At 50.8% G+C, this 10,647-nt stretch overlaps 1 protein-coding gene across 2 annotated transcripts; it reads left to right on the top strand.

Moving 5' to 3' along the window:
- The first annotated feature begins 12 nt into the window (after positions 1-12).
- On the top strand, positions 13-10,631 carry CUNH3orf18 (chromosome unknown C3orf18 homolog). Of its 2 annotated transcripts, XR_011681198.1 has the most exons (6): positions 13-148; positions 3,469-3,863; positions 5,190-5,215; positions 6,679-6,808; positions 8,053-9,236; positions 10,160-10,631. XR_011681198.1 is itself a non-coding variant. In XM_071439924.1 (5 exons), exons 2-5 carry the CDS (start codon positions 3,630-3,632, stop codon positions 8,131-8,133), a joined length of 471 nt encoding a protein of 156 aa, XP_071296025.1. In that variant the 5' UTR covers positions 13-148; positions 3,469-3,629; the 3' UTR covers positions 8,134-10,631. The 2 variants fall into 2 exon arrangements, 1 of the variants encoding a protein (XP_071296025.1); XM_071439924.1 differs by having other exon boundaries at positions 8,053-10,631.
- The last annotated feature ends 16 nt before the right edge of the window (positions 10,632-10,647 follow it).

The following is a 10,647-nucleotide window of genomic DNA, read 5'->3' as shown; positions in this document are numbered from 1 at the left end:
GGGCGGCGTGCGGCGGGGCGGGGCCAGCGGCGGTGCGCGCGGAGCCGAGCGGCGCGGCCCGGCCCGGCCCTCGCGGCCCCGGGCGCGGCCCCCGGCGGCCGCTCCGCCCGCGCCCCGGGGGGACCGGACGCCTCGGCGGCAGCGCGCAGTAAGTGCCGGCCCGGCCGCCTCGGCGCGGGGGGCGCTTCCAGGGACGCGCGGGGCAGGGTGGGCCGGGCCGCGCCGCGGGGGTGTCCGGCTGCGCCGTCCCGCCCCTCCCGCGGGCACTGCGGGGCTGCCGCGGCCTCTCGGGGTCCGGTCCCGGCCGTATCTCGGGCAGGCCCGGCGGAGCGGGGAGCCAGCTGTGAGTCCGCGGCTGAGCCCGCGCTGCCTGGGCAGCGGGAAGGGCCCCGTAACCCGTTATCCGCCCGGAAAGTTCTCGGGATGGGGAAGGAGGGACTTCCCGCAGGGATGGAGTGCGGGCAGCGGTGCAGTGCGCACGGGGCCAGGGCGGTCGCTGCCGATCCGGTGTGTGTCAGAGCGGGGTCACAGGAGCGGTGACATTGCTGGGGACGGTCCCCGCGCCTGGGCCAGGGTGTGACGGGACCGTGCCCTTCTCGGACAGGGTGACGGTGACAGCCGGGGAGCTCCGGGGCAGTGCGCACACACGGTCGGGGCTTCCCCGCTGCCCTGGAGCCTGGTCAGCTCTGGAGAAGCGGTGGGGGAAGCCAGAAGTTCACCCACTGGGAAGCCACGTCCCGTTGCCAGCAGCAACACAGTGCCGCTTGTATTGCTGAGTTACCACAGATACTTCATCTTGGTGAAGTAATGAAGAAACTATACTTGTTATTATTCTTCATGCAGAAACCCTCTGACCCATCTTCATCCCAGTGACACAAATCTCTGTTCCTGTCACACCCAAAATGAAACAGCAGCACAGAGATTAAAACCAATACTTCAGAAAAGGCGCAAGGTGGGGCCCAGAACAATTTTCTGCAACTCAGAAGTAAGCAGCACCTATCAGAGATCAGTTTGGAAATGCTGGCTTGGGAGAGAAACAAACGTGTTCTCCTTATTTGCAGACCCAGCAGAGCCCAGCACAGAGCACTCCTGGCTGTGCAAGGAGCTCTCTTGGTGCAGGCAGTGGAACAATGCCAGCTGGCAGCAGCTGAGGATCTGGTTCCTCTTCTGTTCTATTTGTGCATGGACTGTGCTGGAACCTGCCAGTGATAGGTAGTAGCTGTCCCTGGCCCTACAGCTGCCATCAGAGGCTTGGAGTGTGCCCAGCCTGCAGATCAAACTTCCAGCACCAGGATGACAACTGGGAAAGGAGGGTGGTGGGGAAAGATGATCCCCCCCAGCTCTGCTGTGTAAGCTGTGGGCCCTGGGCCATCCTTGCACTCAGCCGCTCTGTCTGTCTGTCTGCAGCCTGGACCAGGAGGAGCTGGGGAGCAGAAACAGCCCTATCTGAACCTGGGAGTGGTTGTGTAAGCCAGGTCAGAAACCTTTGACACAGGACTGCTTTTAGAAGTAGGTCTGTGGGCACAGGAATCCTTCAGCATGAGCAGGATGGCAAGAGCAAGAAAAAGAGCCTCCATTCTTCTTCAACCAGATTTCAGCTGGCTTATTTCAACCCAGTCCTTTTTAGTTTTTTAGAACTGACACCACATTCAGCTGAAGAACTAACCAATTTTGTTTCCAAAATTTAGGAGCTGTTCAAGATCTAGAGCCACACTCTGCAAAGCCCTTGGGCCTGCTTCACTCCTTTCATTCAGGCTCTTTTTCCACTATTTCCTTGGTAGTGGCTTTTTAAAAAATGGGTATTATCATTATGGAAAGTTTCCCTGAATAGCACAAATTGATGGATTCTGCCTGAGCAGCTGCTCGATCTGCTCAATAATTCCTTCCCTTTCCCTGCTGGGCTGTGACTGCTGCTGCTGCTGTTGTTATGACACTGATTTCAAATTTGCCATCTTTGTGCCCAAGTGTGCATGGCACCTGAGCTGTGCTGTGGTCAGGAGTGGCTGGAGAAGTCCAAGTGCCTGTGGTTTAAGCAGAGTGCAGGGCTTGATGGTCAGTGAAGGGCACAGTCCCCTTCAGCTGCAATGACTTGTGGCCCAGCACAATGTTAGGAGGGATCAGACCAGAACTGTTATTATTCACATTTCTCTGGAAACTCCAGGGAGTTGACAGTGTCTTCCAGACACTTCAGAATTCCCCTTTGCTTCACAAAGTTGTTTCCAGGGGACTGAGACAGACCCTGCATGAGTGGCAAAGCATTTACCTGCTCAGGGAGCTGCAGGACAAGTGGAGGTGACTGCTCCAGCTGCTGACTGAGCACAGCAAGGGCCGGTGCTGCTTGCCTGGGGTGGTTTCCTGCTCCAGCTGTTAGTGGCAGATGTTGATCATGCTGCTTGCTGCAGTTGTGGACAGCAGTAAGGCACCACAGTGTGGGAACTGCACAGTAACCTTGCCTGGAATGGAACAGAGTGGAGCAGAACAATGGCTCGTTTCTCTTTGCAGGCACATCTTTTTCTATTCAGAGCTCACTAACCCCTCTGTCCCAGCTGCATTCCAGCCCAGAGATGCAATGTCTGCTAAATTGCAGGGAAATTACCAGAGAACTGCTACAGAAGTTCTCAGGTCAGCTCAGCTCCAGAGGTAGCTGCGTTTTCAGGGAAGCAACTGATGATCTAAAGTTACATACAGTGTTTTTATAAACAAATGTGCAAATACTTCCCATAGGCTCATCCCATGGTGTTTTGCAACTCTTGATCATTTGCACAATAGAAGCATGAAGCAATTAAAGCCTTTCATGTTCTCAGCATGAACAGATCTATCAAATTTCACAACTCCAATCCAAAATTGGACTAATTTTAAAATTAATATTGATAATTGCCAGTGCATGACTAATCTTGAGTGGGTGCTTTCATGAGGGATTGAGAAATACTTGGTGTCTTTAGATGGAGGACTGATGCAACCCACCCTTTCCAGAGCACTGGGATGAGCAGCAGTGGGACAGTGCACACAACAGGGAACTCCTACTTTGGATTCAATAAAAAGCATTCTGAGATATGGATGCCTCACAGCTGAGTGTCATTTCATTGGGTATATTCCCACTGATAAGGGGATCAATACAACTTTTCAAAAATTAAAAGCAAGAGACAGAAGCAGGAAGATGCTCTATCCTGGGACAGATAGAGACCACCTGGTTCAGCCTGGGGCTACCAGAGACAAGGGTTCTGAGGTTGTCCCCACACAGATCTCCAAGTGACTGCAAGGAGGCAGAGCTGGAGTAGTGATGGGAGAGTTATCACCAACTCCAAGCAAATCAGGCATGACTTTGGGGGCTCTCAGTAAGTTTAAAAAACATTTTTCTTATTTTGAGCAGGCATTCAAAAACTGTGCTGGTGAATTGGGGAACTGTGGGAAAGGTTGTGCCTGTCTCCAAGAGCTCTGCACTGCTCATTTGTTCTCATTCTGTCCTAGGCCAAGTCCAGTGTGGTTCCTACCCTGAGGAAAACCCATCAGTGGTGATGCTGCAGGAGAGGTCTCACGTGGGGCCCTCGAGTGGAAGGGCAGCTCTGCACTCCTGTAGCTGATGGGAGAGGACAACAGCTTGGTAACAGGAGCTACCAAGAGCTGGCAGGATGAGTTACAGCTCACCCTCTGTGCATGACTTGCATCACAGCACCCCCAGCACGGCCAGGCCAGACCCAGGGACAGCTCTGGATGTGACTGTACCACAAACAGCCACCATAAGCCCTGAGACTACCAGTTTCAACAGCACCAAAATCCCAGACATGGCCAGCACGGGACCTGGCATGAGCACCATGCTGCTTTCCTTTGGGATCATTACTGTGATTGGCTTGGCTGTAGCAATGGTAAGAGAGCCCAGCTAAACATTCCTGTCTCTTGAGGGTGGCTAGAGGTTCTAGGACTGATTTACACTGAATAATTTATTTGAATTCTATTACTGTTTCACCCAGAACTGCTGGGAACTGATAGTTCCAGAGATTCCTTTCTTTTTTAAGGCCTCTATCAAGTGCTCCAGTATTTCTGCAGTCTCCCTGAGGTCTGATCCAAATGGGATGCTCAGCAGGCCTAGGAGCAGCCATATGTATCAGTATTTGTTTTTAATAGCAATAGGAAATTCAATTAAAAGTGAAAAAAGCAGATTCTGTTCTGACTTGTTACCTGGAACAGCTGCATTGATTTAAACCTTCTCTTGGGCCCCACAAGAAAGTTTATCCATATTAACTTTTCAAGCAGACTGTTGAAACCATCTAAGTCCCCCCTGTGGACATGGGGTAATTCTTTTTGAATTAAAGTGGCCTGAATCCATCTTAGCAAGACTCACCCTGGACTGCATTTCCAAGGTTCTGCATGCTGGGTATCAGTCCTTGAGGGTTTGGTGTGTCACTAACCTTGCCATTAATGCTGTGGGCAGAAGCTTTCAGGTACCCTGATTCTGGGCAGGCAGTGCAAGGGCTGCAGCTCTCCTTTTATGTAACCAGATCATTTCCCTGCCAACAGAGAACAGAAGGTAGCAGCAAGCTCCCATCCCTTGTGCAAGGAAGGGCTTCACTAATACAGCCATCAGAGGAGCCTACTGCAAAATTTCATTGCAGGCCCCCGGAGGAATTTTTCCAAAAGCCCCTAAGAAAACCTGGAAACAGTCAAAAGTTCCCAAGAGCAGCATCCAGCGTCCGTAGTTCTCAGAACAAGGCTGGAGGCCCAAAGCCTCCCTTTCTTCCCTGCAGAGGCTGGCAGAGGCAAGTCCCTGAGCATGCCCTCCCTCTTTGCTTCTTCCCTTTCTACTGGGGAGGGGGTAGCAGCACTTCTGTGCTGTAGGAAATCTGCACATGAAAATCACAAAGGGAAGCATTTTCATCCACTCTTAAATTGCCATATATGTCCTGCAGCCACAGAAATGTGCTGAGCTACACCTGGTAATACACCTAATACTCCTACTCCTACTAACACACCTAATAACAGGCCACTGAGCACTTAGTGTCAGACATGATGTGCTGCCAAGCTCACAGTGATGCATATGAAATGTCATTTTCCTTGTCACTCTCCCTTCCCCCACTTTGGTGCACAGTGACACCAACCCTCTCTACCTCTTTCCTGTGTGCCCAAAATTCCTCTTCTCAGCTATTCCCCATCCTACTGGGACTGCTGTAATGATGCTTCTTTTTCTCCTTCAGGTTCTGTATATCAGGAAGAGGAAGAGGTAAGATCTGTTATTGGCTGAAGGGAACTCAGTGCTTCAAAATGCAGAGTGAGCTCAGGAGGAGATGGGGAGAGTGCAAGTGATGGCTGTGGGAGAACATTGTGTGACTGAGGCTGGCACACTGACTCCTGGGACTGGGCATCCCTCTGACACCAGAGTGTCAAAGACTCCTCCACAGCTTTGGAAGGAGAATAAGGCTGAGCAGGAGGAGGTCAGGGATCCTACAAACTCATCACACTTCACCTATGAGATGCACCAAAACAGAGGAGAGGGTTATGGCTGTATAAAGAAGCTGGGAACTCCATCATGACAGGTGTAGATCTCAGGTTTCAGCCATTCCCAGATTGCTGTTTTCTAGCAGCCCAGGCAGTGACAGCAATGGCAGCAGCACAGTGCAGAGATGCAGCTTCAGCCCAGGAGTTAATGTCTTAATTTCCTTGCTAAGCTCCTGGCTGAAAATAGAGAGGAGAACAGCACACAGGGAGAATCACATCTTGGTTCTTCTGTGTCACAGCAGGGACTCTGGTGAAGATCCATAAGCTGTGGTACCTCCTCCCTCCCCCACTCCTTGGGGCAGATCTGGCCATGCATAGACTTCCAGAAAGTGCTGTTGCCCACTGTAAAATTTCCTAGCCCAGCCCCAAAGCCCTGGTCTGGGTGCTGCTGCAGGAGCAATGCTTGGCCTGTGAACGTAGCACTGCTGGAGATAATGGTTGTGCTGGTAAGCTCATAGAGAAGCAGGGGAAGAATGTGTCATCCTAACACTTGCCAAAATAGATACTTGTGGTGACACTGCCAGTAACTGCTTGTGTGTTTCCTTCTACTTCAAAACTCAGCTATAGCCAAAGGCAGGACTCAGTGTTCTCCCAGGAGCCACCCCATCCATCATCCAGCTCTGAGGAGACCCTTTGAGTAATAATTCATAGCTCTGTCTCTTGGAGCAATGATACAAGAGTAGGAACAGTGTCCACAGGCATCAGCTCCCTGTGAGAATCTCTCTCTTTCCTATTTTCTATTTATTGTTCATTATTTTGTTTAATTTTATGTACTTCAGCCCCAGAGTTAAAGTACTCTCAGGCCACTGGAGCTTGAAGTGCAGTGTGGGCAGAGGGACAGGGGGAAAAGTCACAATGTGCCAAGCCAGTATGTTCCACTGTTTCTTTTGTCCCTCCACATAAAGCCTAATCTTTTAAGGTCTGCAAGAACTTAAATCCCGATTCCTCTGTGTGTAAATGCCTGCCAACATAGATTAGTGATGGCAATTAATCCCTGTAACTGCACTCTGGGTGCCTTGCACTCCTGCCAGCTGTGTGTAGTAGGTTCTTAGCCTCATCCAGCAAGAGCCACAGGAGCAGAATCCCTGTGCAGCAGGAGAAGCAGGCTGCAGAGAGCCTCAGCAGTGGGGTGGGGAAGCAGCCTGAGCTCTGTCCTTCTCAGCCAACCCTCTCCCTCCCCCTGGGCAGGTTGGAGAAGCTGCGGCACCAGCTCATGCCCATGTACAACTTCGATCCCACCGAGGAACAGGATGAGCTGGAGCAGGAGCTGCTGGAACACGGGCGAGATGCAGCTTCTTCCCAGGCATCACACAGCAAGGTAGGCAGCAACCACCCCAGGCTCACTGCAGCACTGCTCCCTGCACTGCTTTCCAACAGGGCCAGGGAGATTTTGTAGGGCTGCAGGGTAGGGAAGATCTCAGGAGGACTTCCCCATCTCTGCCAGCCCTGGAGGTAGAGGCCTGAGTGTTTTGGAGTGCTTAGGGTGGACTGAGGAGTCAGGCAGTGTTTGACAGGAGGCTCTCTCCTGCCCACTGTAACAAGAGGTAGGAGATATTTGAAAGAAGGGCTTCTCACCACTGTTTGGGTCCAGCTTCACAGTGTTGTCTGTTCCCTTTGTCACCACTACTACACAAAAAGCCTTTTTAAAAGAGCCAGCAGGATGGTTGGAACAGGTGTCCCTTACCCAGTGACACAGCCTGTCCTTGGAGCAGACATACCTTTCCTTTCATGCATTCCTTTCCAGCTGCTCTCTGTTACCCATGTCATCCCCTGCTTTTCCTGTCCAGGAGCAGGAGTTCTCCCAAACGGTTTTCAGTTTCCACACACTTTATACCTTCAGAAAATCTGTAGCAAGCTTGGTGTAGGCAGAAAAGGAAAGAGGAAATAATAAATACAACTGTAATTATAAAATACTTACCTTGAGACATTCTTAACCTGCTGAAGAGCTCAAATTTCACATTGGAATATGAAAGATAACCGACATGAAATAGACTAGTTCGGAAAGCAGGAAATGTGGTGTATAAAAGCAAAGAATCTTATTCTCTGAGTAGCACATACTAGAACAACATCAGATCCCTCTATTAATTCACATGGGGGCTTACCTGGAGGTAGTAGAGGGGGGGAAATTTTAAGGCCAGAGTTAACCTCAGCCCAGTAAAACCAGAATCATCCTCTCCAGGGACAGACTGGCCAGCAGGATGCCTCAGGTCCCTCTTGCTAATGCTTGGGAAATACAAGAGTTTAAAGATTCAATATAAAAAGAGAGGGAGAGTCTAAAACAACAGCTCAAGTTCAGGCAAATGCACATTTCCAGGCCTTCTTGATATCTCAAGCTTTTCATGCTGCCTTGTATATATAAATAGTGAGACCCAGTAATCCAATGACGTGGGGATTTTAAACTGGCATGGATGTGCTGACTAACTCTCCAGGCTGTTGTATGTTCCTGTCACAGCCTTGTTAACGCCTCGTTAGCCCCTGGGAGGGTGAATGGCTCCCCTGGGAGGGTGAATGCCGCTCCAAGGTGCAGCCCTGAGGGCTCTGAGCTCTGCTGCTCCCCTGCAGGTGCTGCTGCCGAGCCAGGGAGCCCTGCAGAGACCGAGCCGCCTGGTGTTCACTGACGTGGCCAACGCCATCAATGCATGACCGGGCCCTGACCTGTCCCGGGATCCTGCTGACAACGAGGAGGATGAAACCAACAAAGCAGTGACTTCCCTCAAGCATGGCTGATCACTGAGCCCAGCTGGTCACCTGTTGGTTTGTGTTACACATGGGCACAGGAAGTGCCACCACTCTGGGAAATAAACCCTTTGTGAGGGCAGTGGTGATTTTCTGGTGTGTGTGTGTTACCATTAAAACCTCCTGAGCTCCAGTTTCTGGGCTGGCACTGCTTGACACCACCTACCAAGCTTTGAGCTTAGGAACAGTGCCTGCTTTGTGTAGATTAACGTGTCAGAGCACAGAGCTGTGCTCACTGGGTCAGGGAAGGAGAGAGGGGCACATCTCAGAGAACTTCTGCACTGGCTTTGTGTGCCCAGGCCCCAAGGAAAGTGCTGGATGAGCCTCTCTGTGCAGTGACCACAGCTCTGGCCAGTCCTGGGGACTGGTGGCAAAGCCTCTTTGAGCCAGGAGAGCTGCCTGCCCCAGCTAAGGGGTGACCTGAGGCACAGCAAGGAGAACACAACCAAGGGATTATCCTCTCCCGGGCCTGTGGCTGCTGGTAAATGTGCACCAGGGAGGTGTTGTAGCATGGGAATTCACTGGCTTGAAAAAGTGAAACAGTGAAGATCTGGCTGATAGCATCTTAACTGAGGAAGTGGCTGAATATTCCAAATTAGAGCTACTCTATAGACAGAGGGGATTTCCCACAGCTAGAGCCAGGGCCTATCACTGTCTGGCTATGTGAGCCCTGCTGCTGAGCTAGGAATAAGAGTGCTTGGGCCACAAAGAAGAGTTAAGCAGAACTAGGGTTCCAATACCATTTCTCCCTTCCTGCTTTGGCTCAGGGAAGTTTCTACAGTGCAGAGCGTTATCCAGGAAAAAACATTAAGCTTTGAAATACTTTCTTTTAAAAAAGGAAAAACATGTATTGGCTCAACAACAACCCAGTGTTTGCCCCCAGAGATGACTAACAGCTGGTTTGTACTTCCTTACCTGCCAGGACCTGCAGTCAGAGCCTTCTCTTCTTCCTGCTGAAGGGAACACAGAGCTTTGCCTTAGCCTCTGCTCGAGTTACCTGCTAGGAACAGGTAGGTGGGACTAGACAGGTAAGCCAGGGGTTTCCCTGTAGCCCTGAAGCATCTCTGCCTGTGCATCCTTCAGGGCTGCAGGAGGAATAGAGTGCCAAGGGGTCTCTGGCCACCTTGGCATGTGGCAGGGCAGTGTGGGGGTCTGTTGGCTGAAAGCCTTTTGGTGGGCACTGGCCCCAAGTGCTGCAGAGCAGCCAGAGAGCAGCATCAGTGCCCAGCTGTGCCCTGATTACCTCCTGATCTTTGTGTGGTTACAGGCATTGTCAATCAGATTTTATTCCATCCACAGCACCAGTTAAAAGGGAATCAGGGCAAGCCAAAATTTGAGTGCAGATCTAAAGCTTTATGCAAGGAGTTGTTTCAGAGTGGTAATTCGGGTACCATGTGCTTTGTTGCAAGTTTGGACCTGCCAGTTAGTTTTTGTTCTTCCCCTGTGTGATTGTTTTTCCCATATTCATTAAATGCAGACTCTTTCCTGGGCCTGTGCCCCTGACCCCTGCAGGGTACAGCTCCTTACCAGCCTTCCCTCTTCCAGTTTCCCTCAGGGCAGCTTTGCAGGGCTAAATTGCTTTAGTTTTTCAGTATCCAGATGTCTTTTTAGATCTATGGATTTCTGGGGGTATTTTAGGGGTTGGGGTGTGAAAAACAGCCCAGTCCTCATTGCCAGGAGATGTGGCAGGAGGCACGCCCAGGCTGCTGCTGTTTGCCCCGGGGGATGCTGCTGGAAGGAAGGTGCATGGGTACAAACACTCAGTGTAATGCAGATTAGGTCCTTAGCGTTTGGAGTCTGTCTGTGGCTATTCCCAGCCATCAGCCTAGAGACAAATACCTCCCAACACAGACACACACTTGCCAGCTCCTGCAAATTCTCACTGAGAGCAGCCACAGCTGATTTCTCCCTTCCTGCCTGTCCCCCCTTCCAGGCCCTGCAGCAGCACAGGGAAGCACGTGGCAGTACGGGTGACCAGCTGTCTTAAATTGCAGCATTTTCCCCAGAACTCTTAGGACTGGAATTTGAATGGTTGTTTTAAAGTCAACAAAAAGCAAGTGTGAGCTGAGCTGATTCCTCAACGCCTCAGCCCAGTGTGTGCCCTTCTCCCAGTTCTGTGTGCTGCAGTGCAACAACAAACACACCTACACAGGACTTGTCTTGAACCTCTCTCCCTGTGATGGTAGGCTTTGTCCTGTGATGACTGCCCTTAAGAGTAAAGAAGTACAGATAATAAGACTAAAAGAATATTATGGCTAATTGCTGGGCTCATATTCTTTTAGTTCCATAGCGCCTCCTCTCACAGTTCTTGGATGTATAATTTAGCAGAAGCATTATGATGTAATTTAATTCAAGTGTTTCTGTGTTTTAATGCATTGAAATATAATTAAACTATTTACATGAAAGTCTAGTGTGATTGTC

Source organism: Agelaius tricolor, unplaced genomic scaffold (assembly GCF_023055355.1).
Source record: "Agelaius tricolor isolate 1412-34295 unplaced genomic scaffold, bAgeTri1.0.p SCAF_14, whole genome shotgun sequence".
Lineage (NCBI taxonomy): Eukaryota > Metazoa > Chordata > Aves > Passeriformes > Icteridae > Agelaius > Agelaius tricolor.
The sequence above is the reverse complement of the archived record's forward strand: the minus strand, read 5'-3'. Positions and strand labels throughout refer to the sequence as shown.

What these genes read in the sequence shown, in the direction of transcription:
- CUNH3orf18 (XM_071439924.1), top strand. Translation starts at nt 3,630, where the DNA reads ATGAGTTACAGCTCACCCTCTGTGCATGACTTGCATCACAGCACCCCC. An exon ending in TTGGCTTGGCTGTAGCAATG is followed by an intron (nt 3,864 to 5,189) that starts GTAAGAGAGCCC and finishes TTTCTCCTTCAG; the next exon opens with GTTCTGTATATCAGGAAGAG. An exon ending in TATATCAGGAAGAGGAAGAG is followed by an intron (nt 5,216 to 6,678) that starts GTAAGATCTGTT and finishes CCCCCTGGGCAG; the next exon opens with GTTGGAGAAGCTGCGGCACC.